General features: G+C 41.9%; 2 protein-coding genes across 19 annotated transcripts in view; both read left to right on the top strand.

Moving 5' to 3' along the window:
• The window catches only part of CELF1 (CUGBP Elav-like family member 1), a 66988-nt gene extending 47162 nt beyond the window's left edge, over positions 1-19826 (top strand). For 13 of the 17 annotated variants that reach the window (XM_086748069.1, XM_086748080.1, XM_086748078.1 and 10 more), the window contains 4 exons: positions 1-97; positions 270-455; positions 1317-1460; positions 3182-4566. The exon at positions 1-97 is cut by the window's left edge. In XM_086748069.1, the coding sequence (XP_086604195.1) occupies positions 1-97; positions 270-455; positions 1317-1460; positions 3182-3309 (555 nt within the window). In that variant the 3' untranslated portion in view covers positions 3310-4566. Of the gene's footprint in view, positions 98-269; positions 456-1316; positions 1461-3181; positions 4567-4654; positions 6547-9453; positions 12444-14043; positions 14207-19721 lie in introns of those variants that run through there. The other 4 variants (XM_086748066.1, XM_086748067.1, XM_086748063.1 and 1 more) reach the window with 4 other exon arrangements.
• RAPSN (receptor associated protein of the synapse) lies at positions 16689-27059 on the top strand. 2 transcript variants are annotated; one of them, XR_015258611.1, is made up of 8 exons: positions 16689-17258; positions 19722-20060; positions 21383-21541; positions 21884-21982; positions 22081-22203; positions 25139-25192; positions 25828-26128; positions 26751-26854. XR_015258611.1 is itself a non-coding variant. In XM_086748081.1 (8 exons), exons 1-8 carry the CDS (start codon positions 17043-17045, stop codon positions 26821-26823), a joined length of 1263 nt encoding a protein of 420 aa, XP_086604207.1. In that variant the 5' UTR covers positions 16689-17042; the 3' UTR covers positions 26824-27059. The 2 variants fall into 2 exon arrangements, 1 of the variants encoding a protein (XP_086604207.1); XM_086748081.1 differs by having other exon boundaries at positions 25828-26027; positions 26751-27059.
• Positions 27060-27154: the final 95 nt, after the last annotated feature.

Here is a 27154-nt window from a genome sequence, read left to right as displayed (position 1 = left end):
TCCAGTAGCAGCTCCTCCGTTAATCCAATGGCTTCTCTTGGAGCATTGCAGACGCTGGCAGGGGCTACAGCAGGCCTCAACGTTAGCTCTTTAGCAGGTAAGCCACGTGTTGTGGTGGGCTGGAAGAATAGCTGATTATCATCCTCAGGCCATGCTAGTTCTAGAAGCAGCAGCTCCCTGCTTTTTGTAATAGTGCAGAGTATTTCAAAGGTGTTTGATCGGGCTCAGTGGAAGTACTCAATCATCTTTATTTCTTCTTTCTTGTACAGGAATGGCAGCCTTAAATGGAGGACTTGGCAGTGGTGGTCTCTCAAATGGGACAGGTAGCACAATGGAAGCCCTCACACAGGCTTATTCCGGAATCCAGCAATATGCTGCTGCTGCATTGCCCACACTCTATAACCAGAGTCTCTTAACACAGCAGAGTATTGGCGCAGCAGGAAGTCAAAAAGAAGGTAGGCAGAAAGTTGTAGGGACAACTTGAGAGGGGCTTTCTAAAGGGCAAGCTCAGCTCTTGCAGCTACCTTATCTGCAGAGCTTTTATTTAGCATCATTTTTTAGAATCCTAGAGTTACTAAAAATAAAGAAGGAAAACCTGTGAGGCCTTTCTGTTAAGGGCTGTCCAAAGTATTTTTGTACAGGAGGTTTCTCCCAGGATTTGTCTAGTCTTAAATTCTTAGCAGTCATACTCCTCCATTTTGTTAGAGGACAGGAGAGTAGGAGTCTGCAGCCTGATACATCCCACTGTCAGAGAATCAGTTGTGGTTTTGTTAATTTTGTTTTCTTGGTCCTTCACCTCTTCCCACAGATACTTAATGCTTCACTCTTCAGATTCAGATTTGATTTAACATGTAGTGTAAAGTAATGAAGAATGTAGGAGTAAGTTTTCAAGAGAATGTAGGATGATGCTTAGAAAAGAATCTGTCAGATTACAAGTAATGCAGTTACTTCGTATTTGTGTTGAGTTTCTTTGGGCCATGAGTTTTGCATAGCCATTTTTTTTTTCAGTCAGCATCTGGGGCTCAAACTTATTGTTCAGCTTTCATTACAGCAAAGATCTGTGAACCAGTTTTCACACAGCATGGAAATTACAAGCAAAAATGCTGAGAAACAGCTAGAATTATTTGAATAATCAATCCCAGCAAAGGGTCATGCTGATTTATTCTAGAATCAAGTACTCTGCAGAAGTGCAAACAGCAGTTTAATTGTTTTATGTAGAAAATTTGGCTTGAATGGCTCTTTAACCTTTTTTTTGTGAAGTAGGCCTATGTTATCCATGCTCTTTCTGAATTTGTATTCCTACTTGTTGTTTGAAGGTCCAGAAGGAGCCAATCTGTTTATCTACCATCTCCCCCAGGAGTTTGGGGATCAGGATCTCCTGCAGATGTTCATGCCATTTGGAAATGTCATCTCTGCCAAGGTTTTCATTGACAAGCAGACCAATCTAAGCAAGTGTTTTGGTACGTTACATCTAAAAATTACCTGTAGAAAAGTGGGAGAAGTATTAGAGATTCTGAGCATGTGTGTTTAAGATGCACGTGCACTTCCAGTGGGATCTACACTGAAGTATCCTCAAAGAAGAGCAAAGCTCATGTGGGGAGAAAAGTCTAGTCAGGAGGAAAGGAAAATGCACTCCACAGATGACATCTTTATAGTAATCCCTTTTCCAGTGTGTTGTCTAGTGTAACTTTTAAGTCAAGTAGTGACACTTGCTCTGTATTACTAAAAAATAAATAAATCAATCTGAACTGTTCCAGCAGTGAACTGTATTGTTCCGATTTTCATTGTGACTTTTTGCTTTTCCTGGTTTCATACTATTATGCCTCATTATACCGTTTTGGCCCTACATAATTCACTATGATTCGTGTTTGCAGACTGTAATCATGGTATAGTTTCTCCTCTTCCCCTTTTCTGTCTTTTCACTAATTGTTTATACACTGTATGTACTACTTACTACATTATGATTATGAATTATTTCTATTAATATTTTAATATGTAATTATTACAGCTACCATATAATAGAGTAACATTTGACTCTAATGTTCAGTAAGTGCTCTGAAGGCAATTTTTAAAGCTTCATCCTAATTATTGAAAATTTTGTAACGGTAAAACTGTTTTAGCTGTTGTTTACTACCTAACTTTGGTTGCCTCTCTTATCCTAATATTTCTCTGCTTGTTGTATAGACGGGAGGCACATCAGGAGGGAAGTGTATCCTAAGACTATAAATCAACCTGTAATGCTACTGTTCCTATCCAAATAGATTCTTTTCACTTAACTACTAAAGTCTATGATGCCAAAAGAGCAAAGAATGTATTTTTCCTTATTTTGTGTAGTATGAGGCTGTGCATGTGGACTGAAAGATTCATGGTTTTATCTTCCTCCCTTTGAAGCCCCAGTGCAAACAGTTGTAGCATTTTTGTAGTGCTGTGAGCTCTCGTGACTATTTTGTTAGATGGAGATTTATTGTGATGGAATAGGAGATGTGAGCCTTTCTCTATGGTTTTGATAGCTTTGTCCTATTATTTTTTAGTATTTCAGCCAAAAGATGTGGACAATCTATAAGAACACAAAAATATCAGACTGCAACACCTGCATGTGGAATGATCCCCCCAGGCACTGATGCCAGGCATTGACTTCAGTTATTTAAAATGGGTTCTTTCAAAACCCTGGAGAGGTTTATTTTATTTATCTTTCCCTGGAATGATATGCAACTTTTCATCCAAGAGAAATCTAAACATAATAGTGGTGCAAGTGCCACACTGCCTTGACAGCTACTTCAGTCCCAATAAATCTATTCCCATAATGTAAAGAGGGTGATTTCAGTCTTGTGTCTTTAATGAGCTGTCATATATAGATTAAAATTTTCTAGATTTGGTTTTCTCACAGGTATGAGCTCTTATGAAACAAAGAGCAGTAAACATTTTTGTTGTAAGACTAGAAAATGTTATTTTAATTTCCTGCATTTTGTATACCTTTTCTCTAAAGTTCCATACATCAGAAAGCAATGCTTTGAGAGCCCTTAGTAATAAGCGTTAATGAAGAGTCTAAAACAGTTGTGAGCTTTTGAAAATGGCATTTCATGCAAGCCTCTTTTACCTTCCAAATACCTGCATTTCCAATTGTGAGTATCTGTTCTGGACAGCTTTGGCATGGTGTAATTATGTATTTTCCTTTCTTCAGGTTTTGTAAGTTACGACAATCCTGTCTCTGCACAGGCTGCTATTCAGTCAATGAACGGCTTTCAGATTGGCATGAAGCGTCTGAAAGTACAGCTCAAGCGCTCTAAGAATGACAGCAAGCCATACTGAGCGCCCCTCCCCTCCGGGACTGGAGTGAGAAGGATCTTCTGGTAAGTTGGAGAGGAGCGCACTTAGTGATTCGAAGCCCTAAGGCTGTGTTTTTACAGTCCTGGAAGCTGATCCATGCCTTCTATCTGGCACATCTTCCCCTGAAGATTCGGCTGCAGCCTCTGCTGAGAATCCTGCTTCAGACGGAGGACAAGTTTGTGCTTTTGTTTCCAGTGTTTTACTTTGGAGTTTAGGTGCCATATCGCTGAGGTGTTTTGTTTTTTTTTTTTTTGGTTTGTTTTGTTCCCCCCCCCCCCCATTTGAAGTTTGCTGTGTTTGTAACCAGTGTGCGTTGAGAAGGACCAATGCCAGTTCCTTGGGGGTGGGGAGGGAAGGTTAAAGGGAGCAGCAGAAACTGACACCACACTGCCTTGGGGTAGAGAGGAGAAGGGGAAGCAGAACTGACACCACACCACCATGGGGGAGAGGAGAAGGAAAAGCAGAAGTAACACAGAACAGCTGATGAAAACAAAGTTGGAGAAGGAGAACTGAGTCCATCCAAGTTTGGGTGAGCAAAGAATCAACTCCATGTAGCCTTTGTCATGCCCGATCCACTCTTTGAAATTTTCTTAACTGTATGCCATGGTGGGGATTTAGTAAATAATCTCTAAAGCAGGAGACAGGTTAGAAGGGTGAACACATTAACAAGCCAAAGGAAAACTGCAGTGATTTTTTTTGCTGTATATAAAGTAGTGTTTATATAGCACTGTGAATGTACACAGCACTTTATAAAATTATTAGATAATGTCCCTGCCTAGAAAATTTCACTGTCCATTTACAGTTGCACATTAATGAGATGCAGTGAATTTCTCCATATTTAAGAAAACTTACCGTATGTACTTTATCTAGATTTTGTAGAAAGGTATAGAGAGAGACAGCTTCGTCTGGATGAATGCATCTGGGGCTGGAAACAAGTAACTCTTGGTCCTTGGTAACCTGCAGAATTTTTTTGACAATTTTTCTTCTTAAGAGTTCATCACATTCCCCATTTTTGTGGAATAATGTCCTTTTTGCAGAGTATTACTTTGAATTCATTCTGATAAGTATAATGTCAGTGCTGTTTGTTTCTCTATTAAAATGACTGTTAAATTGAGATACAAAGCCCAGAGTTACTGTAACACAACTCTTGAGGCTCCTGTTTCGTACATGTTCTCATAGGATTTGATTTCTCAATCTTGTCTCTGTTGCAAAGATAATTTCCCTTGTTGTGTTTTGTTTTTTGTTTTTGTTTTTTTTTTTTTTTTAAAAGAAACAACAATTTGTGCAGTGATTTGGTCTAGTAATTAGGTATTTCTTTATACTGCAGTTTTCCTTTAAGGTGGTGTGTACCAGTGCAAAACAGGCCAACACAGGAGCTGTGGAACCAGAGCAGAGCATTGAGCCATTCAGTCTTATTCTGCCTTCTGGTACTAGCTGTTACCTTATATATTGAAGGAAAATTGAAGACACCCCTTCAATGAACACACACTTTTTCTGCACACTTGTGAAATTGCTAATGTGTTGCTAAGGGACTTTGTTATACACTGGTTTTAGGGGGCTCAAAGGACTTTTGACACTCTGGCCTGAGTCATTTTAAAAAATCAGAGTAGAGTCCCATTTTATAACCATCAAAATCCACCTCTGTCACAGGAGGAAGTTTACAATTTCTGTGTGTCTTTAACAGAAGTTCCATTTACCTCATATTTTCTCATTTTCCTTGTTTTCTTTGTATTCCTGGTTTGTGATGCTGTTTCCCAGGGCACCAGCTAATACTTCAATCTGGGAGCCAGCTGCTAAATAATGAAGTGTGTGGGTCAGACATAGGGTTGGGACTTTCTGTTCTGCTCCAGCAGGAGGAGCACCAAACCCATCGAACCTGAGATCACGTTCAGAATCTGCCCCCATGTGCCGTGGTCTGTTGGGAATGTCGGGCGTTCCCAGGGACTGGGTCCCCTGGGATCTCAAACCTCAGAAGTACGAGGCCTGAACCGTAGCATGCAAGAAGAGCCCTTTCCTTTTTTAAATTGAAAATAAAAGAGTTAGTTGATGAAAGTCTGTCTATATTGATGGCAGACAGGTAAATCTATCAGTATTATGCAAATCATTTTGTTGTGGCAAAGGTTCAAAGGCCAGACTGCCAAATTTCCCAGTTACGCTGGCATGTGGTACCCTTCTATGTTAATTATTTGAATCTCTTTAGAAACATAAACATACACTTAAGTGAACCATGTACACTTGAATTCTGCACGATGGGAAAGATGTGTCCTGGTTTTCTGAGGAAAGAGTGTTGGAGTGTGAAGGCCTCCAGGGTGATAATGGGATTTTTTTTTTTTTTATAAATAATATACTTTTCAAAAAAAAAAAAAAGAAAAAAAAAGAAAAAAACATAGTTGGGAGCAACAGCTCCAAGTGCAACCTGCTGTAACCAAGAATGTTGTTTCTATTTTTATAGAAGTTTTATACCGCTCCAGGGTGGAGAATATTTATTATCTAAATTATTTCACTGGAAAAAAAGGCCAGGGTTTTGTAGAATCCTGAATGTGATTGTTTTACACACATAATGATGTGCATGATCGAAACTACTGATTTTCAGTGGCCTGTTTGCAGCCCAGCAACTGCTAAATGGGGAAGCCGAATGCTGTGAACCAGTGGAGGAGAGCACTGTGCTCTGGGGTCTCTACAGTCACTCTTACCTTCTTTGCATCCTACCCTACTGTACTATCTGAGACCTTTGTCCTGTTTTTCTTTTAGCGTGATGCTCTGGCCCTTTTACTAGCCATTCCAGTTGCCAAAATTAGGTATTTTATCTTCTGCATCCTATAGTGTGTCCTCAATACTGTAACTTATGGATCAAGCTTGGCATTGTTGCAAATAGGTGCAACTCCTATTGGCTTTAGGAGATTCACCAGTTTACACTGTGGCTTAGTTTGATCAGTGACTCCTCCCAGATATAATCACCTTAAGACACATAGGCTAGCTCTTGTGCCTTACTGGCATAATAAGTATTGCCGAAAAGAAAAAAAAAAATCTATGCAGGTTAAATTTTAAAAGATGTGATCCTCAGATGGTTTGAATCAGTGCAGTTCTACTCTCCTCAGTAGAGCTGCATAAACTTCCACCAGCTGAAGATGTTGCCCTTTTTGTGTACTTGTTTCAGATTTCCCTTTCTTGGTGTATAAATGTATATGTTGCCAAAGTTAATAAATGTATCAAGTTTGTGACTTGGGCAGATTTTTTTCTGATAACAGAACTGGTCAGATAAAGTCAACATTTCTGCGTCTGTTTGGCTGCTGCTGTTGACTCTGGAGATTTAGGCTCTTCTTCCCTTCCAGTCTTAAGCCAGTTTTCTTCCTCACTCATTGGCAGGAAAGTCTGGGATTCTGGGGACTTGGGGCTTTTAAATTTTTATTTTATTTTTAATTCCTATCATGCTCTCATTCAAGTGCAAATCAAATCAATGTCAAATGTTTTATTTCCTAGATAGTGTGATAAGATTTCAAACAAACTGCAGGAGGATTGGCTTAAGTAACTACATAGACAAAGTATTCTGTATGCTCATAAACCAAAGAATCTGAATTTTCTACAACAAAAGCTAGTAGGACTTCAGATGAAATGGAATTCCATATTACATGTGCCACCAGGAAGTACTTAAATATTTTTAGAAACAAGATGAAAATTGTCTACTTCATGGATTTATTTTTTTTCTCGGAAGACTTTTGAATTTACTAGGTATGCTATAACACTTGTAGTTTAGTTTTTTCCTTCCAGTAATACAAAGCTTGCATTATTAGAAAATGCTTTTGATATAAAGCAATTAAATTGTAATCATAAGCAGAATGAGGACTGGAATTTTTCAAAAGTATCTAAGTAATGATGTTGAATATCTTTATATTTTAATGGTGAGACAGTTTACTAGCTGTGGGCACTACTACCTGGAAAATAGGTGCCTCAGAAAATTTCTTACTGGCAAATACATCTCTAAGGAAAAAGCTTTTCACCTCAATACTGAAGGTCGTGTAGAATCATATAACAGTTTGGGTTGGAAGGGGCCCTAAAGATCATCTAATTACAGGGCAGGGACACCTTCCACTAGACCAGGTTGCTCAAAGCCCCATCCAACCTGTCTGTGAACACTTCCAGGGATGGGGCATAGCACAACAGATTCTGCTTGCATGATAGAATTAACTGTTAATAGTTGTGAGTTAGGGAAGAACAGCCAAGCAGAATGAAATTGTTCTTACTTCATTTGGAAATAACTTAAAAGCAACTCGAATAAAGCAAATTGCAAATGAAGGGTGCAACTATGAACACATAAAATGCTTTGAGAGCTTCTTGTTGCAAACATTTAAACATAGGGATGTTATACATCCCAGAGCATATCTACCAGAAAATATAAAACACAGAACGCAGCATTATCACAGTTGTGAAAATAAAACAAGGACAAATTGGAATAACTTTCCCCAAGTCATTAAGTTCTTATCCAGCATCTTGTGGCTCTGCTCTTGTAAGCCAGTCCTTCCTCAGAGCTTTAATTAAACTTAATCTTTCTCCTAAAAATTGCTGAGGGAAATATTTGAAAAATCTCTATCAAAAAAAACTCCAAACAAATCACATAAAGAATTTCTGTGGCACATGCTTAGATGTCACTTGCTTTCACACCTCCTCTTGTTTCTCATGCCGCAGTTCATGATGAACTTTCTAGTTTACGAGTGAAACCTTACAGCTATCTGCAAACTATCTAGAGTATTTCTAGAACTAACTGCAAGAGTTGCATTGTACTCTGTTTGCTGGAGTTGGTTTAAACTCCATACTAAGTCCTTTCCCTGAATTGGAAAGTATGAAGAGCAAATTAATGTCAGGAGTTTTAGTAAGTGGAGTGTTTCAGGTTTAGTGGACCATGTGTTTCTCGTTGCTTTAGAACTAGAATGCAACACTTACTGTTCTCAAACATGCTGTAAACGCCATGAGATAATATAATATGTGAGTCTCACTTTGCTCTAGTCTCTAACCAGCAGCTTTGAGATGTGCAGAAGAATAAGGCCACAAAGAGGAGATAAAGGGGAGTCGGAGGCAGGGTCAGGGAAGGAGGAAGAAAAAAAAGAAAAAACTTGCTGCTTCTCTCCTTTATCTCCCACATTCTTCCCAACATGTTTCTTGTCTCTTGCAGTTCACAAGCTGAGGGGAGGAAACACAGGTATTTATATCACTTAATTTAAAAATTATTTTAATTATAAACTGTTCAAGAAAGCTTCAGGAAACACATCTTTTCTGTTCATCAAACTGGCAACAGTGACTGTAGAGCTTCTCAGAGCTCAGAATCCCCTCCCCATGAAGTCAGGGAGCTGGGGGCTCTTTATATGAAAGTTTGGGAAAGGAAATCCCTGTGCAGGTCTGATGGTATGAAAAGTGCTCAGCTAGGACAAGTCTTAACTTGCAGTCAAGTCTTAAGGAATCCTTCCCTAATGTGTGGAGGTTTTGGTTCCACTTCTTTGTCTTGTATAATGTTCTTCCCCCTGCCCCCCCGTCGCAACTCACCCTCAGTTTCATGGGCTCCTAGGGAATGAGAAGGGACTGTAGCTGAAGGAAAGAACATGGGTTTCCTGGGCTACCACTGCCTAAGAACTTCCCATGTTAGGATGCAAGAGAAGTCTCTGCCATCAAACCACCTGTGAATCCCTTGTGTCCTCTGTCTTGTCTCTCATGATCTCGATCTCTGTGGGCAAATGTTAGCCCTGGAGCCATATTTTTTGGAGTCTGTCTCCTGCAGGGGGAGCTCGCTCTGTTCTCCTAAACAGAGCTAGTGGAGACACTGGGCACGGGCAAGGTGAATACATGCTATTCAATGTGTCACTAGGCTGTGGAATGCTCTACAGACTGGATGTTGAGAGGGTAATCCAGGCCTCTGCTTCCATTTGGTTTCTGGCAGTTTAATGTTTACTTGGTGTCCTTCATGTACTTCAACTTTTACTTGTCCATCGTTGGCATGTGCTGCCCTTCCCTGTCAACTCCCTTCCCTAGGAGATCTCATTGTACAGTGCCCATTCTTGTTCTCTCTCTCCGTGTTTGGATGTACTGCTCTGTGTAACTCAGTGGGTCTCCCTCTTTCTGGTTTGTTTTTTTTTCTAGATTCCTGCCGTTTGTTCATCGTTGTGCCTAAAGCATGTCGATGTGGCGTTCAAGTACATCGTCCAAATCCTTGTCTCTTCAGCTTCTCTGATGCTTGAACTCTCACCTTTGACCTTGTGTTGACCTTTGATGCTGATGTGTATTTTTATTATGTTTGTTTCTTTCTTTTTTTTTTTTCTTTTTGTGCTGCCAAATTGGTTTTGCTAGAAAGACTGCTGAAGGGGAATATTTAAACTTGCATTTGAATATAAAAGAATTTCTATTTTTCTAGACCTTCGTAAGATAACCACTTGATTTTGTGAATTTGATTCTTTGTAATTGTCTTCAGAGCAGCCTTGCTAGCATACCTTGTGGAGTATTTGTATTTCTGTGAACATACAGCCAATCACTTTCTAGGCTTAGTTTTTTTTTCTGTGTGCTTAGTTTTAAAAACACAGTTTCAAAGAAAAAGTCAATTATATGGTGTGACTCAATCTTTCAGGAGACTTCTTAGTCACATTTTGCTGATCTGGTTTCTGTGCTTGAGGAGACAGCATGTGTTTTTATGAGTTCAAACTTGTGACTTGAGTGGCATCAGCAGAAAACACTTGAACTACATTTTCTTCTGATTGTAGCTACATTTTTGCCCTGGCATTTCTTGATTTTTGTTGTTGTTGTTGTTGTTATTATTATTTTTATTTTTTCCCCTGCTTCCCTGTGTGATTATCAGTCTGCAGTGAAAATTTGATCAAAGTTGATGTTGTATTTTGTTAAGCCCCAGCATGCTTGGTTTTTTTTGTTACTACAATCTCCTCAGCAAAATGTGATGGTTTTGTTTTAATCTTTCAAACTAAGATAGTACCCAGAAATGTTCTGCATGTTTCCTGCTGTTTTCTTCACACCCTCGTATATATCACCTTCACCTCTCTGTTTTCTATAGTTTGTGCAAAAACTGAGCAATTTAATGGGTTTCAAAGGTATCCTTTAAATTGGTGTTTTTGGTATGACAAATATCTGACCAGAAGCCACCTGAGGGCATCTACCTGTGCACTTAGACTGTCTGCCTGACAGAGCACCTGGACCTTGTTCCATCTCTAGTGCTGTCAGAGGCTCCCTGGGGGCTTGGTTGCACTGTTCCTGTAGTGGAAGTTTTGGTGGAAAGGGATAGCTGGGAAGCAGGAAGGTGGGGGAACTTCACAGTATTTCTCTTTCCAAAGTTATCTGAAGCTAGGGCTCCTCTGAAACACTCTTTACGAGCATTTTCTATAATTCAGGGCACATTTTTGTGAAGTCCAGCCCCGGTTTAGTACCATCAGTCAGACATTGGTGGCAGGATCCTGAAAGGATCCTAGGTTAGCTCTTGAAAGAAGGTGTTTTAAATACCCCAGAGAAAGCATTTGTAAACCTGGTCCTACAACTGCTGGCTCTTTTCCCAAGTGAAAAGCACAATACAACAGCCTCTGAAGCTGTTACCTGAACAGGGTACCATCCCCAGCTCTCTTCTCAAGGGCCTTAGCTGGGGAATCTCTACGGAGATTTTTTAGTTTTTGTTTCGTTTTTAATTGGGTAATGAGCTAAGCAGTTTTTCTGGCTTGCAGGATGAACTAGAACAGGTTACTGCTTTCTGGGTAGCAGGCCTCCCCTATCCTACACACCATTTGCACAGGTAGAAACTGGGATGTAGCTGCTAGATGAAGGCACCTGAAGAGTGTGTGCCATGATGAAGTTTCCGTCAGAAGGAGAAGCAAGCTAGTGTAGGTATCTTAACAGTTGAAAATAATGTGAAATAAAATCCCAGAATAAGGAGTTTGGCTGAGAAAACAAATCATGTTTGATTGGATAGAAATCTTAACTCTGTCCAGTGTTTGGGACAATACAAAGATGCAAAAGGATTTTTTTCTATCCTACTCTTGAGTTGGCTGAGGATGCTATATTCTCAAGGCTAGACTTGTGTAGACAGTCCTTAATCTGCTTATAAGACAGAACGGATATGGAGTGAAGCGTAAGGCTGGATGAAAAAAGGACAGAGACTTATTTATTTGGGAGGTAGGGTTGTGGGCTGGCTGCTGTTAGTCCCACAGTCTGAATGCACAGGGCTGTGTGTCAGTGGGGGGCACTGATACCCTGCAGTGTATTGAGAACTGCCAGTACGTTTCTGTACATGCACATTTGGTTCCATAAGGAACTTTGGGGAAACCTGTGGAAAAATATCTGAAGAAAACCAAAATGCCAAACGTTGGATGTTTCTTTCCTTTCTTCTTTCCTTTTCTTCCTTTGGTTGTTTTAATTGTTCTGTGGTGGTTTTAATGGATTTGAGACAGTGGAGCAGCAGCTGCCTTTCTGATTTTTGGCTGCTTTTTGTGAATAATTTAAAAAGAAAATTTACATTTTGGAGACAAACCTGTGGGCTTTTTTATTGGTACAAACATTGTATTTAACACTAGGGGTTTTGTACAGTTTTTTGCCTTTTCTACTAGAAAACATGTAAAGTGATTCACAATGTGATGAGAAAACAAATTGCCACTATGACCAAATGTAGAGTCTGTTCTGCAGTAACGGGATTTAATCAACTCAAAAGTCGTGGTTCAGTCGTAGAAATGCTTTTCTTTACCTTGTTTGAGCTGTTCCTTTTTTTCTTGTTTTGATTTGCAAAACAAAATGTCTTTTTGTGTGGAATTGTGTTGTACTCTGTAGAGAAATACGGATTTTACTTTAATGGTTTAAAAAGCAGAGGAGCACGTGTTGCTTTTCTGATCTGATCGCAGAGTTTGTGTAGTGGATTTAAAAATGAAAAGATTTGTTACAAGTTTGGAACGAGCGAGTATGTGTTAAAGGAATTTTCTTCCTTTTGTGTGTGTGGGTTTTTTTTGTTTTTGTTTTTTTTTTTTTTTTGTCCCAAAGGGCAACTTAAAGCTGTTTTAATTGCACAGACACACCGACAACAAGTCATTTTGTATATGCCAAGTGTGGTACCTTCCTTTGTTTATTTGCTATTAAACTGTTTGAGAAGAGTCTTTGTGTGTTGTATTTGTGTCTTAAACTTGAGGTTCTTTTTGGGTCCAAATATGGGAAGATGAGGAGAGAGATGAGAGAACTATTTTCCAGTTTCTTAGCCGTGAGCCACAAAAATTTTCATGGCCCAATACCACTTGTCCTGTATGTACAATATAGCCCTGGATTTTTACCTCTATGTACATAAGCTACCTTGAGTAGAAATGGAAAAGGTTTTTTGGTTGTTTAGCCTCCATTTTGTATCATTTGGCATTCAGGTCCTCTTTAGACATTAGATGCAGAAAAGCTGGGAATCTTGAATAATGAAATATATGATACAGTGGGAAGTGAGGTGTAGGCATATCCAGCCTCACAGAATTGATGCTGCAAGCTGTTTGCCTGTCCATGGACTGTGCTTCATGGTGTTTCTAACTTTGACATAACACCAGATTTCAGCTATATAGGAACAGCATGTGTGCGTTGGTGGTGTGTGGGATTAGACAGGCGCCGGCTCATACCACTCCTGCAAGCCCCAAACCAGCCACTGCCTCCTTACCCCTTCCAGGAACACTGCCAAGCTTGCCAAACCTATCCTGGTTCTGCAACATGAAGGTATCTGCAGTCCCCAGTGCTCCTGGTCCTGGAAATACTACACAGGGAAACCCCAAAAGGGTTGGGATTACTTACTAGCTCAGATTTTGTGATAAGCAAAAGTTACCTGCTTTGTTTTTAGAACTAAGATATGTTAATCATTTGAAATAAAATGAGTTGGGGAAAAAAGGTGTAGGCAAAGTGTGATTCATTTAGAAACTTGCCATAAATTTGACATTAATATTGCCTCTCTCAGAAGGAAAGTACCACAATGGCCGTGACTTTGCCACATTTCTGAAAGCCCCTAAAATTTAGTGATGTTACTCCTTCTTTCTGCTGTCTTGCATCTCAGAGACTGCAAGCATTTTCAGGGCAGCTATGTTTCTCCTCTGTGTCCTTTTCCTCTGTTATTTGGCATACTCTGTTTCACCCCATTACTTCCTACATGATTGTAAATCTGAGAGCACTTGTAAGCATCAGGATTCAGTGCTGCATTCCTTTCCCTGCAGCACACCAATTGTGAAGTGAGGCACTGAGCCACCTGTTGCAGAGTATGCTGGGATCCCTGCAGTTAATTTGCAGCTGTTGAGGAGGGAGGCTGGTGAGATTTCAGTTCAGATATGTTTGAGGTGAAGGATGGAGACAAACAGTTGAATCACAAAAAAGGTTTGTTTAGGTGGCATGGAAGATTCCCGCTTGTGCGAAAAGTTGTCTAGCCTCATGCAATCAAAACTCTGTCAGTTGCATCTTATAGAGCTGATACTAGATCCCTCTGGGTAGGTGGCTTTTTTTAAAGGTTTTTTATTTAAATTTTAAAGGCCACCACCAATCAGTAGACAATTAAACTACTAATAAGAGCCAGTGTATTAGTCTCTGAAAATAATCAGCATTTCATAGGAGTTGTTATATTTATCAGCACCAACAGGAAATACACAAACCTGTAGATTAAGTCCTGATGTTGAATGTTTTAGGATGAATCTTTTTCCTCTCACATCCGCCTCCACATTTCACTACTTATTTTGACTCCAGTCTCCAATCTTCCTGACTTCACCAGCCATGTTCTGCTGCTGTCTTCATGTGGCCAGCACTCACCAGGGATACATTATGAAGAGCAGTGGTGACGAGGACAAGCAGCTCAGTGTGGTCACTCTGACGAAGTGACTGCATTATTAGCTACACTGCGTGTATAGCTTCACTGCATGACAGGTGAGATGCTGTGATTTGGTGTTTCCATGCACCTTGCAAGCTTGCCTATCTGCAATTCCTGAGAAGAAACTCTGGATCATTTACTCTGGAAGCTGTACCTGAGCCACAGACTCAAGCCTGCCATTGCTTTCTCAAAACAGCACAGGTAGTCAGTGTCTTGGTGATTCTACCCATGTACCCCTCCCTATTTAGGCAGCCGTATGGGGCTCAAAGTGGTATTTTCCATATCAGAGTATGTTTCTGCTTTTGAAAATCACCACTTTGAGCTTTATGGTTCTAGCCTGTGTTCTATTAGGATAAGTTTTTATCTTAGTACGTGAGTTTTGAGTTAATTCTTAGTGACTAAGCACTGTTTTGTAGGAGAACTCAAAAGCAAGGAAGTACCGTGTGATCAACAAAATGCAGGACAGATAATTTCCCTCCTGTTAGATGGGTTCTGTCAAACTGCAAGGCATTCTCTTCTCACTTTGCCTGTTCTTTCTGGGATATGAGAGTGAACATTGAGGGGAGGAGTGCTTTGGTGAAGTGATCCGAAAGCATCAGGATGAGTTTGAGTTACAGGCAGGTTACTTGTGGACGGTTAATTTTGCAAAGTAGTCTGTTCCAGCAAAGAATGATGTATTTTTGGTCTCCCTCTTCTTGACTCCTGGCTTGATTCTTTTATGTAGCAGACTCCAATGGTTGCTGTCCCTGGCCTCTTCTCCAAGTCCAGAAATCTGATGGCCTCACCATTATCAGTGCTCACTATGGGGATCTGCCTTCTGCATCTTGTGTCCATCCCACCACGCACCTCCACGGAAACATAATAATTACTGCAGGGAGGAGAGACTTCTAATTCCAAAACAGACTTTTATGGAAGCCCTAGAATCTATAAAGTACCTAGATAATAATTTTAACAGTGCTGCTAAAGTGACTTTTGCACATTAGCCAGCTATGCCTCAGCATTACTTTTCTTCAGCTTTCTCTTGATTTTTCTACAATTTCTATTTTAAAGTTTCAGAGTACACAGAGCCTGTGCTGAAACATCATCTAGCACATTACTGCTCCAAAAAACAATGCTAAATTAAATAATGCAAATATTATAGAGTATATAAGCTTTCAAAAGAGAATCAGTTTGATTGTAGCAAGACTTTTCTACTATTTAAAATGCTTTTCTTTTAAAAATACTTTTCTGAGGAAATTTTGGATAAAGATACGGATGGAATCTCTTAAGATCATGACTTCTATGATTTAAAGCCTCTGGGTAGACTGTGGTCCATTTTTCTTTTGTCTTGCTTTCCCTAGGGATATTACTTTAGGAAGGCTCCCTTGGGTTTGTGTTTCCTTAAGCAGCCATGACATAGGCCAGGGTGGTCCAAGTGGTGGCCCCCAAGATGATTCTGTTGGTATTTACCTTTGCTTGGGGAAGAGCTGCCACCAGCTTCACACAGAAGCAGAGAGGCAGCTGGAGACATGCCTGCTTCTGCATGTGGATCTGTTGTTAAAACTCTGAATTGCTGTTTCTTCTCTTTGGCCTATAAAAGGATTCTAAAACAGGTGTCTGGGACTTCTGTATCTGAAAAACATTAGGCTTCCCTGAGGTGTTCCCCTGCTAACCCTTGCCAAGTGTGGTATCTCTTCTTAGGGAGGACAGAGTAAATCTATAGATAACCAAGACTGGGCCCATTAAGAGTGCAGCACATCAGTGGGAGCATGAAACTTGACTCCTAGAGGAACGAGTCTAAGTTTTAGTCTTTCAAAGGTGTTTAGGAAAGTTAAAGCTATCTTCTAATTGGGCTAACAATCCCCTTATCAATCAGAAGGTGTAGAAATCTGTTGCTTTGGCTTATTATTGTCATTCATCATGAAAGATCAACAAGTTCTGGATGCAGAACTTCAGCAGAGCCTTTGACAACTTTTGGAAGACTGTCACAGGTATCCAATGGCAGTAAGCAACAGTCGGTGATGAACAAAATTTTTCAGGATGGTTAGCTTCTTGTTGTCCCTGAAATTAAGAAGTTAGTGCCATATTTGCAGTAAACCTGTGCCAGAGCTGACCTGTGTCCACAGAAACAGTCTGTATTGCCAGCTGAGATCCTCAAAAGGGAGGCTGAATTTTGTGCCTGGCAAAGTATCCGGCACATTGTTGCAAGTATAATACTGCAGATGTCTACATGCTGGAGCCTTCTAGTTTCATACCTTACTTTTTAAGGCATATATTGTTCCTAAAGCTACTATCCTAGCTGAGGCTGCTACCTCCCAGGCTAGTCCACCACCACCAGTGCTTGTAAAACGGGATGGCCAGAGAAAGAGGACAGAGACAACTGAGACATAGCTGTGACTGCAGCTGATTGTCTCTCCCTGAGGTATTTATAAGCTGCATACTGGTGGGCAGGGATGGGTAGTTGGCTCACCGTGACCTTGGGAGCTGGGGAGCCTGACTAGCATTCCTGGGAGCCACGTGAGCCAGACTGGCAGGCGCAGCTGTAACCAATGAGGAGGAGACCAACACTGGCAGCTCAGATTGAGTTTCACTCCTGTTGCTTGAGATTTTTCTCTTTCTCTCCCTGTTGTGCTTTTCCTCTTTGTTTACGGGATTGAACAGGCGAATGCACTGATGGAGTCCTAGCGAGCAAGACGTTTGCCTAGTGGATTTGGGATTCTGCCTTCAGTGCTGAGCAACCACTTCTTGCCATTGTCTACCACAACTGCAGCCCCCTGATATGGCTGGGCTTTTACGGCTCCAAGCCTTCTGAGCGCACAACCTGCCCTCCTCCATAAGGGCATTTTATGTTGTGTTCTCTTCTATGCACTTCCTTTTTCCTGTCCTTAGAGGTTAGTGTATGAGGCTTTTTAATGCATGGGAGATGGGTCAGGACCAGACAAAGCAACAGATAGAGAAAGGACTCCGTCTTTACCAGTCTAATCAGACCGAAAAGGCCCTGCAAGTCTGGATGAGGGTTTTGGAGAAGTCTGCGGATCCTGCTGGCAGGTTTCGGGTTTTGGGGTGCCTCATCACTGCTCATGCAGAGATGGGCAGATACAAAGATATGCTGAAGGTAAGGCGAACTGGAGATGAATGCATGCCATTGTGTCGCACCACTACAGAGAGTGGATGGAGACTAGAATGTGAAATCGGGGGTTTTATTTTGTATATAGTAGAACATAGCGGCTATTGAGTGCATTCTGTGGGCTGTCGTAATCACTGCGTTGACCAATAGCTCCAGCCCACAAGATACAGAGAATACTACTTTGCATTGAGTCTGGTCCCTCAGGATTCCCAGGTTACTGAGGTTCTCCAGTTAATCATGGAGACCTCTCCTGATTTATTCCCCACGTACAGACATACTGTGTTATCAGGCTTCAGAAAAAAGTATGAAAACGAGGCCTTTGCTCCGCTTAAAGCTGTTTATAGTGTGTATGTCAGTGTAAAAAGAGATCTCCACGTAGATTCTCTAGAATAAGCAGCAGTCTTCTGGGGACGTGTCTGTTATCTTGTTGTTCAACTGCTGTTTGATATTTAATACAGACCTTACATTGCTTTTAATTACAATTATTTGTTTGCAAGGGGGGTGATTAAGAGTGGAAAGAGCAAAAGAGGATGCTGTTTCTGGCAGGGGCATGTAGAGATGTTCCAGGAGGGGTCTGACAGTTGAGGAGAGAGAGGGGCTCCCAATTGCCAGAATGACATGGAAGAAAGACAGATATGGGGCTTGATGGAAGAGTCGTAAAAAGAAGCTGAAGTTACATTTCAAGAGCATGAGGATAAACACGTTTGATTAAATGAACAAAAAGAAGCTGACGTGTGGATCTGAGAAGTAACAGGATGCATATAGAGAACAGCAGACAGCGTTTGGGATACTGACTCAGTAATCTGGAAGGCGAGGCAAGAGGATGTTGTAATAGTCTTAAGAAACTATCTCAGCCTGAAATAGGGTCTTGCTAAAGGGTCTCGATATTCTTGTCCTGGTGGTTTTGGTTGCCTCTTACTAGACTGGTAATCATTCTGCATTTAGCACAAAACATGAAGGGGGTGCTCACATCTTTTTGAAAAGGTTTTGGTAGCTCTGCTTAGAATTGGGGTGGAAGGAGGGGCAGGGAGGACATCTTACTAGTAAACCCATGCACATGTCAAAGCCCTATCTTAAAACCACATACTTAGGATGAAGAAGAAAAGAGGGGTATTATTACACTTGGAAAACATTTGAAGGAAAAAAAATTCTGATAAGTGATGTGGAATTAGGTGGAGGGAGAAACAACAGGCTGATTACAGATGAGAGAAGCAAAAAAGGTAAGAAGGAAATGCTGAAGGCTTCACGTAACACGAGAAACAGGCAAAGGAGTGGGCTCAGTACACCTAAACCTTAATTTGTTATCTGAGAAGAGAGCAGAAAGTGGGATCACAGGAGGTGAATTTTAGTGCTTCCCACTATTAAGAAGCAAAAATGGCTTGAGTCAAACTGAAGATTTTACACCACAAGCGATCAAAGATAGAGGGAGAACTTCAGCAAAACTTTGAGAGAGGAAATAACAGGAGAAAAGGAGTCAGAATTAAAGGCATGAATTAACTGTGATTTAAGAAGGGTTATGATGCTCCAACCTGTTTTGGAGAGAAAAATTACTTCACACCAAGAAAAGAGGCTGTGGCAATCAGGAAATAATGAAGAACTTGTACACAGGTAAGGGAAAGTGGGGAAGCATGAGCTAATGCACATTACTGGGTCCACATAACAGCTTTCCTGAAGTGCTAAGGAAACTGAGAAACATACACAATTTATGGTTGGTTGGGGTTTTTTCATTATTATTTTGTGCAGAATGTAAAATGTTCTAGTAGCTTAAATTATTATGTGTTGCCATTATACAAAAAGGAAGCAATTGGTGCCTTTGGGAATTGTTATCCATAAACCTAACTGCTAATCTCTAATGAAAACACATTCTGACAAAATTTCTAAATATTTATCATCACAAAACACAGAGTCTCCGCTCATAAGAATTTGCCACCTAAAAGAAAAAGACTTCAAATCATTTAAGAGAACTGTATGCAATGAATCCTGAAGGTTACAGAACAAAAACTGTCAAGACTGCAATTTGTTAGAATAAAATTGGTGAAAGTAGTTTACTTACTTTCTTTTTAATAGAGTACTTTAAATCTTAAGAATTCCAAAGAAAGTGGAATAAATTGCACTGAGTGAAAGAAAACTGAGCTGCATTGTGTCAGATGTTTCCTGCTTCTCTTTAGGGCCATTTAACAGCTTTTTTGTGCTAATGGCCAGACTGGTTCATCTTCCTTGCCCCAGCGACTGTGTGGAGAGAGGGAGAGGTTTCTTCATACTGCTCATAGGCCTTTTAAACCACCAGATAACTGCTCAATGTATATGATAGTCCTCAGTCTGTGCTGCTGAGCTTCTCTGCCCTGCTGGCAGATGAGCCACTTCTCCAGTATAGGGTGCTACTCAGTGAGTGTTTGAGCTGTGTTTAAATAAACTACACACTCTTGTAAACACTGTCTTTTCTACTTGAAGTTTGCAGTGGTACAGATTGACACAGCACGGGAGCTGGAAGACCCGGATTACCTTACAGAGAGCTACCTAAACCTGGCTCGCAGCAATGAGAAACTGTGTGAATTCCAGAAAACAATCTCTTACTGTAAGACGTGCCTGAACATGCAGGGTACCACTGTAAGCCTGCAGCTGAATGGCCAGGTGAGCCTCAGCATGGGCAATGCCTTCTTAGGCCTCAGCATTTTCCAGAAGGCTCTGGAGTGCTTTGAGAAAGCTTTACGCTACGCACACAACAACGATGACAAGATGCTGGAGTGTCGGGTCTGCTGCAGCCTCGGAAATTTCTACGCCCAGATAAAGGTGCGGTAACCTAAGGGACGGAAGGGTGATTGTCTCATTATGGATTCAAGAAAGACATGGAAATGGTGTGAATTTCAGCTCATTTCTTTGCTTTAGAAAGTGAAGTACTGAGAGAGCGTTGTAAGCTAAAATCTCTTCTCTGTAAAATCATCGAGTACTCTCATTCACAGTAAGGACAGGAGGATTAGTATAATGTTTATATAGCATAGCAGAAGCAGCTGTGAATATTCCTGTGTGTTGAAAAGATCAAACTTGGCTTCAAAGACTATCACATCAGAGGAGGTCGTGTCTGCACACAGGGCTGGCAGCCAGAACTCATAGATTCTCTATTTCTACCACTATCTCAAATAGGCAAGTAATAGCAAAAAAGCTATAGGCAAATAGCTATTTATAGGAGCAAAATCAGGCAGGAACTGAGGATGAGGGTGATTTGCCAGTTCAAATTTGTATTACAAACAGCAACAAATATTTTTTTTCTCACAAAGTCTTGATATTTTTATTTTTATTTTTTTTTTACTAATGGAAGACTCACCAACTGAAGTGTTGAAAACTCTCAGTAAACTTCCCTCACAATACCAAAATTAAAGAAAATAACATTGTGGTGGATACTTTTAAGGTATGAAATAAGAAGAGAGAAAGGAAATTTTAAAGTTGTGGTTTCCTTCATGTATCTTGGAGAATTAGAAAATATGAGGACTTTTTCATTTGTGCAGTCTCATGTAACTTACTTGTGAATGGTTTTAGATATGTAGATAATAGTTTTTACATACTTATTGTAAAATAAGATTTCTTTCTAAAATGCTTTTAATGCAGAAACATGCTTAAAAATGAAAATATGTTGTATTATTACTTCTTGTGAACTTGGTGAGGCCATGATTTTTTTTATCCTGTTTCCTGCAATGATGGATAACTGGCCTCTTAGACATCGTGACTCGCCATATGGAGAACATAAGGGCTCCATGTAGATATTGAAAGCAGAGGTGATGTAAGAGCAGAGAAAGTTTTCAGCCTTTGGTTATAGAGGAGCGTAAATGGTTCCTGGAGATTAAAGCTGATGGCACACTATATAAAATTAATTTGCTGTGTCATTGTCCAAGTGTCCTGAACCTAGAGAGTAATATGAATTCAGTATATAGCAATTCCATCTTCCACAGCTCGACATCCAGTGAAATAGGGCATGTGGAAAAGGAGCAGCAGGGGTTGAAAGGTGTACAGTAATCTGCTAGCTGTTGCTGTGTTAGTAAATAAAAAATGGCTGGTTTGGGTTTTTTTCTTTTTGCTTTATTTTTGCTGTAACTGCTGTCCATTTGTCTGCCTTACAGGACTATGAGAAAGCCTTGTTCTTCCCATGTAAAGCAGCTGAGCTGGTGAATGATTATGGAAAGGGCTGGAGCTTGAAGTACCGTGCAATGAGCCAGTATCACATGGCAGTGGCCTATCGGAAGCTGGGGCGCTTGGCGGATGCTATGGACTGCTGTGAGGTATAGCCTGCAGGCAGATGCAGAGCTGTCAGAGGTCTCTGCAAGGGGATCTTGCCTACAGAACTGGGAGGAAGAGAGATACCATGGCATTCACGCTTGACTCTAGATGTTCTTGGTGCCTCCTGATCTTAGAGATGTGGTTTCAGTAGCCCAGGGATCCTCAAAAGTTTGGGTCTATGCATAGCCCTTGGCTGGGAACATGTGAACAAGACTTCACTTGCCTTAAAAAGACTGTGCCATTTCTTTGGAGCTGACCTTTCAGTGGCTGGAGTGCACAGTCCCGGCCCTGCTGTTTTGAACCAGGAACAAGCTCTTGCACTGACCAAAGACAATTTCTTTCAGGAGTCCATGAAGATTGCACTGCAGCATGGTGACCGGCCTCTGCAAGCACTGTGTCTGCTGTGCTTTGCAGATATCCATCGCAGTCGCAAAGATGTGCAGGTACAGCTCTTTCTTGCCAGGAAGAACAGAGGGTATAGCAAGAGGGTGTGAAAAGCGGGCCATGGCAAAACATTGTGTTTTCCTCCCTGCTTCTGCAGACAGCCTTTCCTCGGTATGATTCCTCCATGAGCATCATGACAGAGATTGGAAACCGTCTGGGCCTGATCCAGGTGTTGCTAGGAGTGACTAAGTGCTGGATGATCCAGAAGGATCTGGACAAGGTTAGTTACAAACTTGTTTCTACAGAAGTTTGTTAGACAGGATTGGAGCGTTCAGTCTTTTTCTGAACCGTACACCCATCAAAGTGCAGTAGAGACCTGTACCCTTTGGTTCTGCCAACAGGGTCTGTTGCTTGTACAGTTACGTTTCTATGAATGGTCCCTCTCAGCCAGGAATCTGTTACAGTATGAACATCCCTTCTGAGTCAGACTGCTAACTTACAAAATTGTCTCCTTAGTCAATCCTGATGACTTTAAACACTACACTGAGAAACCAGCACTGAGGGAAGGAAGCCTATTCCTGCCATTGTAGGCAATCAGCTTGTGCATATGCTCTGAAATAGATTCCACTGCCTACTTTTTAGCTATATGACCAAGCTCATCGTTGTGATAATGATGATGTGTAGATAGCGCTACAGCTCCACCATGTGCTTTGCAGACAATTGTGGCATCAAATTCCTGGAGAAACTTTGAAGGTATATAAATGGTGATGTGAAACAGAAATGAGAGCAGAAAATCTTTTGGGACAACCGCTCAATACAGTACAAGGGGGTGACATTAGTTGTTTTGAGAATGCTTAGGCAGTGTATGTGTGTTAAAATCCAGATTGCACTAGACACAGCAGACTGCACAGCAGGAACATTTCAGGGCTGCAGAATGAGATGGTCAAAGGTTAGGCTTGAACTAGTGCTGAACAACCTGGAATGCCTGCACAGGGCCATGTCAGGATGCTGCTTTGGGTGTAGATACAATGAAGATTCACTCTTATCACTCATATGAGACACAAAGAATTTTAGCTCAAACAAAGCATCCCAAGTATTAGGAAATCAAGTATATGTCTGTCAGAAAAGACAAGTTTAAGGTGTTGTCAGCATCTGACTTGCCTATAGCAGGGAATCAGTTGGGTGAGATACACTTTGCAAGCTTAGTAAGAAAACACTATATTTGCAATGGAAGAAGAAACTGTGGACTTAAAAACCTTGCTCAGTGTAATCCCTTCCCAGCCTTATATTTCATATTCAGAAGAATGGGACAGGACACAGCAGGTAGGCCTCTGCATAAAAGAATATTCAGAGCACTCATCAAACCCCTACATCCACTGACCCCACCTCCAGCCATTGCCACTCTGATTATCACAAGCAGTTCTCGCCTCTCAGAGCCTGGTGAGGGCTTTGCACAGAGCCCTAATCCTGCCAAAACCCACAAAAGAAGAGAACAAATAGATGAATTTTGTATTCTGTTCCACCCGTTAGAGGGAATTCTGCCCTGGTGGTCAGGGACTTTATGCCCATTGCCCCAGATGTGACCTCCTGAAATGTCACAGCCCTGAATATTCCCCCAAGCCTGCTTCTCAACCTCCCAGTCCCAGTTTCCATTTCTCGTGCTACTCATCCCAGTATCAGTCACCTAATAAAGCAGTTTGCTCACTTTCCACTTGCAGATTCCCTGTTTTTGTCCTAGCTTCCTCCATTTTCCCAGTCCCCTTGGTCAGTTAGTTAATTTCCTCTCATTTGCATGTATTTGATACTATTGCAGATCCTCCCAGGCTGCTGTCACAGCCTGCTTGCTCTTGTGCAGTCTCATATTCCTGTCAAAGACAAACTGTCCCCTGGACATCACAGCATTGCCTACAGAATCAGAATCACAGAAATATTATCAAGATTGGAAAAGACCTAAAAGATCATCCAGTCCAACCATCACCAATACTTCTCAGCTAAATCATATCCCTCAACACAACATCCAAACATTTCTTGAACACCCCCATGGTCGGTGACTCCACCACCTCCCTGGGCAGTGCATTCCAGTGCCTGACTACCCTTTCCGAGAAGTAATATTTCCTAATGTCCAGCCTAATGTCCAGCCTAATGTCCAGCATCTCTTCCCCCACCCCATATGCTTCACTTTGATTTGTAGTCCCAGTCCTTACTTTCAGGGTTTTCCAGTACACAGTCACTCTTCCTAGGCACAGTTCTCAGTTATGTTCTACGTGCTGGCCTTCAGTTCCCGCTTCCCTTGTCCTAGGCTGTTGTTGCCACCACAGGTCTAATGCCATCTCCTCCGCATTCAAAATTCATTCTTTCATCTCATCTGGTCCTCTTCTCCTGGAATAGCAGTAATGCCAAATTATAGGGTAGAAATTTTATAATGTTCCTCCTGAAAAATACTGCATCACGAAGGAGACCTCTTCTTCCCATTGGACAAATCTGAAGCAGATCTCGATGGTTCTGGAAAACAGAGACTGATGATCAGAACAGTTAGGAACACTATGGCATCTAGGGTGAATTAGGGACTCATTTGGTATAACAGCTGTTATGCTAAATACTTCCCTTCAGATTGAAAAAGATGGATAGCAGTACACTCCTACATCACACCATGTGTAAGTAGGACAAAGTGGATATATGAACAGCAGGGAAAAATGGAAGAGCGTGGTGCGTTGGTAGTGCTGATCCCTTTGCTCCCATCTTGTACAAGTGGAACTGCAGCTGCCCAATGATTATTGAGCCTTCAGGGTAGGATGGGGAGAAGGCTTGCTTTGCTTGTGCTTTATCCCAACCCTGATGACCATGTGTGACTGAGTTTAAATAAGTCTGTATTCTCTCTGCTTGGAAACACCAGCCTCTGCCATCATACCCCTACTCTGCACAGTGTGGCTGGAACAGAAACATAGCTCGTAGATTACTGGGGGTCTTTCAGAAGCCAAGCTTTTCTTATGGATGAACTTTTGGGACAGGAGGGAAATCTGCCAGACAGCTATCTTGCATCTCCAGAGTTGCAGAGATGCTTGTTTATTCAGGTTCTACTCTATACCTCTTTACCTCTTTTTTTTTTTTTTTTTTTTTTTTTTTTTTTTTTTTAAATAATTCCCATAGGGCATTCATACAAGTCTGGTTTTGATATATCAGACTGAGAACTGATGATGCATCCTCTCTGTTCACAGGCTCTGGAAAGCATTGAAAAGGCACAGGAGCTGGCAGAGGGACTAGGGAACAAGGTAGGATCCTACAGCTTCTCTTCAGCGCTGTCTGTAGTCTGTCAGGCAACTTAAGAAGCCAAGCGTTGAGGTATCCAGACTTACTATTGCTGATTAACGTCTCTATATTAACCAGCTGATGCTTGGGACTCGCTTTATGAAGCGCTTAGTTGTGGGCAGTTGAGCAGATGATTGTCAGTGTGCAAGTCTGAAAAGTGAGGGAGAAGTCACAGTGGGATAAACAAAGGGGAATTGGAAGAAGTAAAAATGGGAGTATGAAACAAGCAAAGAGCTAGACAATTAGTGGCCTCTTCCTGAAAAATATTACTGCCCTGAGCAGCAGCTGAACTGTGTGCTGGCTGGAGGCAAAAGGAAATAAAGTGCAATGTGTCTTGGATAGCTCAGTAAAACCACCTTGGTGAAAGAGCTGCAGAGTGCCTCAAACCTGGTGTCCGCCTTTGTGATACAGAGAAGTAGGGTTAATGGCAGGAAGTGCTGAGAGACCAAATGTCCTTATGACTGATACTGTCCCTCGGGCAACTTTCTGTGCTAATGCTTCTCTAGCTGGCTGATGGGGCTGTAGTGGTTTCTACTCCTCCTGTTACTCATCTGTCTTCACCTTGTTGTTCACTTTTGCTTCTGCTCTTCACCTGCAGCTTGGCCTGCTGAAGCTCCACTGCCTGTGTGAAAGGATCTATCGCACAAAGGGGCAGCAGAGAGAATTGCGTGACCATGTAGTGAAGTTCCATGAATGCGTGGAGGAGATGGAGCTGTACTGTGGCATGTGTGGAGAGTCCATTGGGGAGAAGAATAACCAGCTCCAGGCGCTGCCTTGCTCCCACTTCTTCCACTTAAAGTAATGAGCTGGAATTACTAAAGATCCTTGTCATGACATTAGCCATGGGAAGGAGCTGTTCATGCTCAGAGCAGGACTGTCCTATGCATGCTGCTCCCCAGGTACTTGTCCTGCTTAACCTGTGCCCTGCAGGATCCCATTGCACTGTCGTGAACCTCACGGCCTTGAATGGTGAGATTTAGCTGTAATATCCATCCAGCTCCCTCTTGTCCTCTAAATGATTGTTCACTGATACCCTCACTTTCTAGGTACTTAGCCCAGTTCACAGATTCTTATTTAATTCTTATTGGGGAGTCAGTTCTTACCTCCCAGGGGCAGTTTGGAACTTTCCCCTGAATCCCTCTACTTTCTGTCTTGTCTAGAGGTGCACTGAGGTGAAGGTGTTCAGTCTGTTACGGTGCTACTGCTATGAAAGAAGTTAGCTGTACCATCATTTTATTTTTAGAAGAAAAATGAGTGTAACAAAGCACTTAGTTCTGAAAACGAAGAATTTTAAAACAGAGCCTTGCAGTGGTGCCAAAATTAGTATCAAACTACTGGGCAGTCAGGGATGTCTCCAGAAGTACAGGACGTCATTTTGTAGAGGAACTTGCTGAAGTGCCTCCATAGAATGGGTGGAAAAGAGACGGGAGGGAGCTTTATCTTATGTTAGGTGGTTAATATAGAGAATGGCAAGGGCAATGGTGCGGAGTTCCCCCCGAAAACGACCTCCTCCCTTTGCAGGTGCCTCCAGACCAACGGGACCCGGGGCTGCCCCAACTGCCGCCGCTTGTCGGTGAAGCCTGGCTACGTCTGACCGCCCGAGGGGCCCGGCCTGCGCCGCTGGGACAGCTGGGCCGCGGGGCCCCCCGCCGCTCCCGGGGCCCTTCAGGCTGTGCCTGGCGGCCCCCGGCGGCCGCGGGTCTGGGGTGGGCGGTGGAGGCGTCCTCGGTTCCCCTCCACATGGCCGGCTCGGGCTCGGCTCGGCCCCCCCCTTCGTTCCTCTGTACGGGGATCGACTCTAATAAACGCTACTGGTACTGCCGGGAGAGCGACCCGCCTCTCTCCGACACCGGGCCCTGAAGTTGGGGGTGTGGGGAGAGGGTAATATTCGCCGGGCTCCGCCCCTGCCCCGCACCAAGATGGCG

The sequence above is a fragment of the Chlamydotis macqueenii genome, chromosome 5 (assembly GCF_036417535.1).
Source record: "Chlamydotis macqueenii isolate bChlMac1 chromosome 5, bChlMac1.mat, whole genome shotgun sequence".
NCBI classification, from domain to species: Eukaryota; Metazoa; Chordata; class Aves; order Otidiformes; family Otididae; genus Chlamydotis; species Chlamydotis macqueenii.
This window is presented reverse-complemented; position numbering and strand designations above follow the sequence as displayed.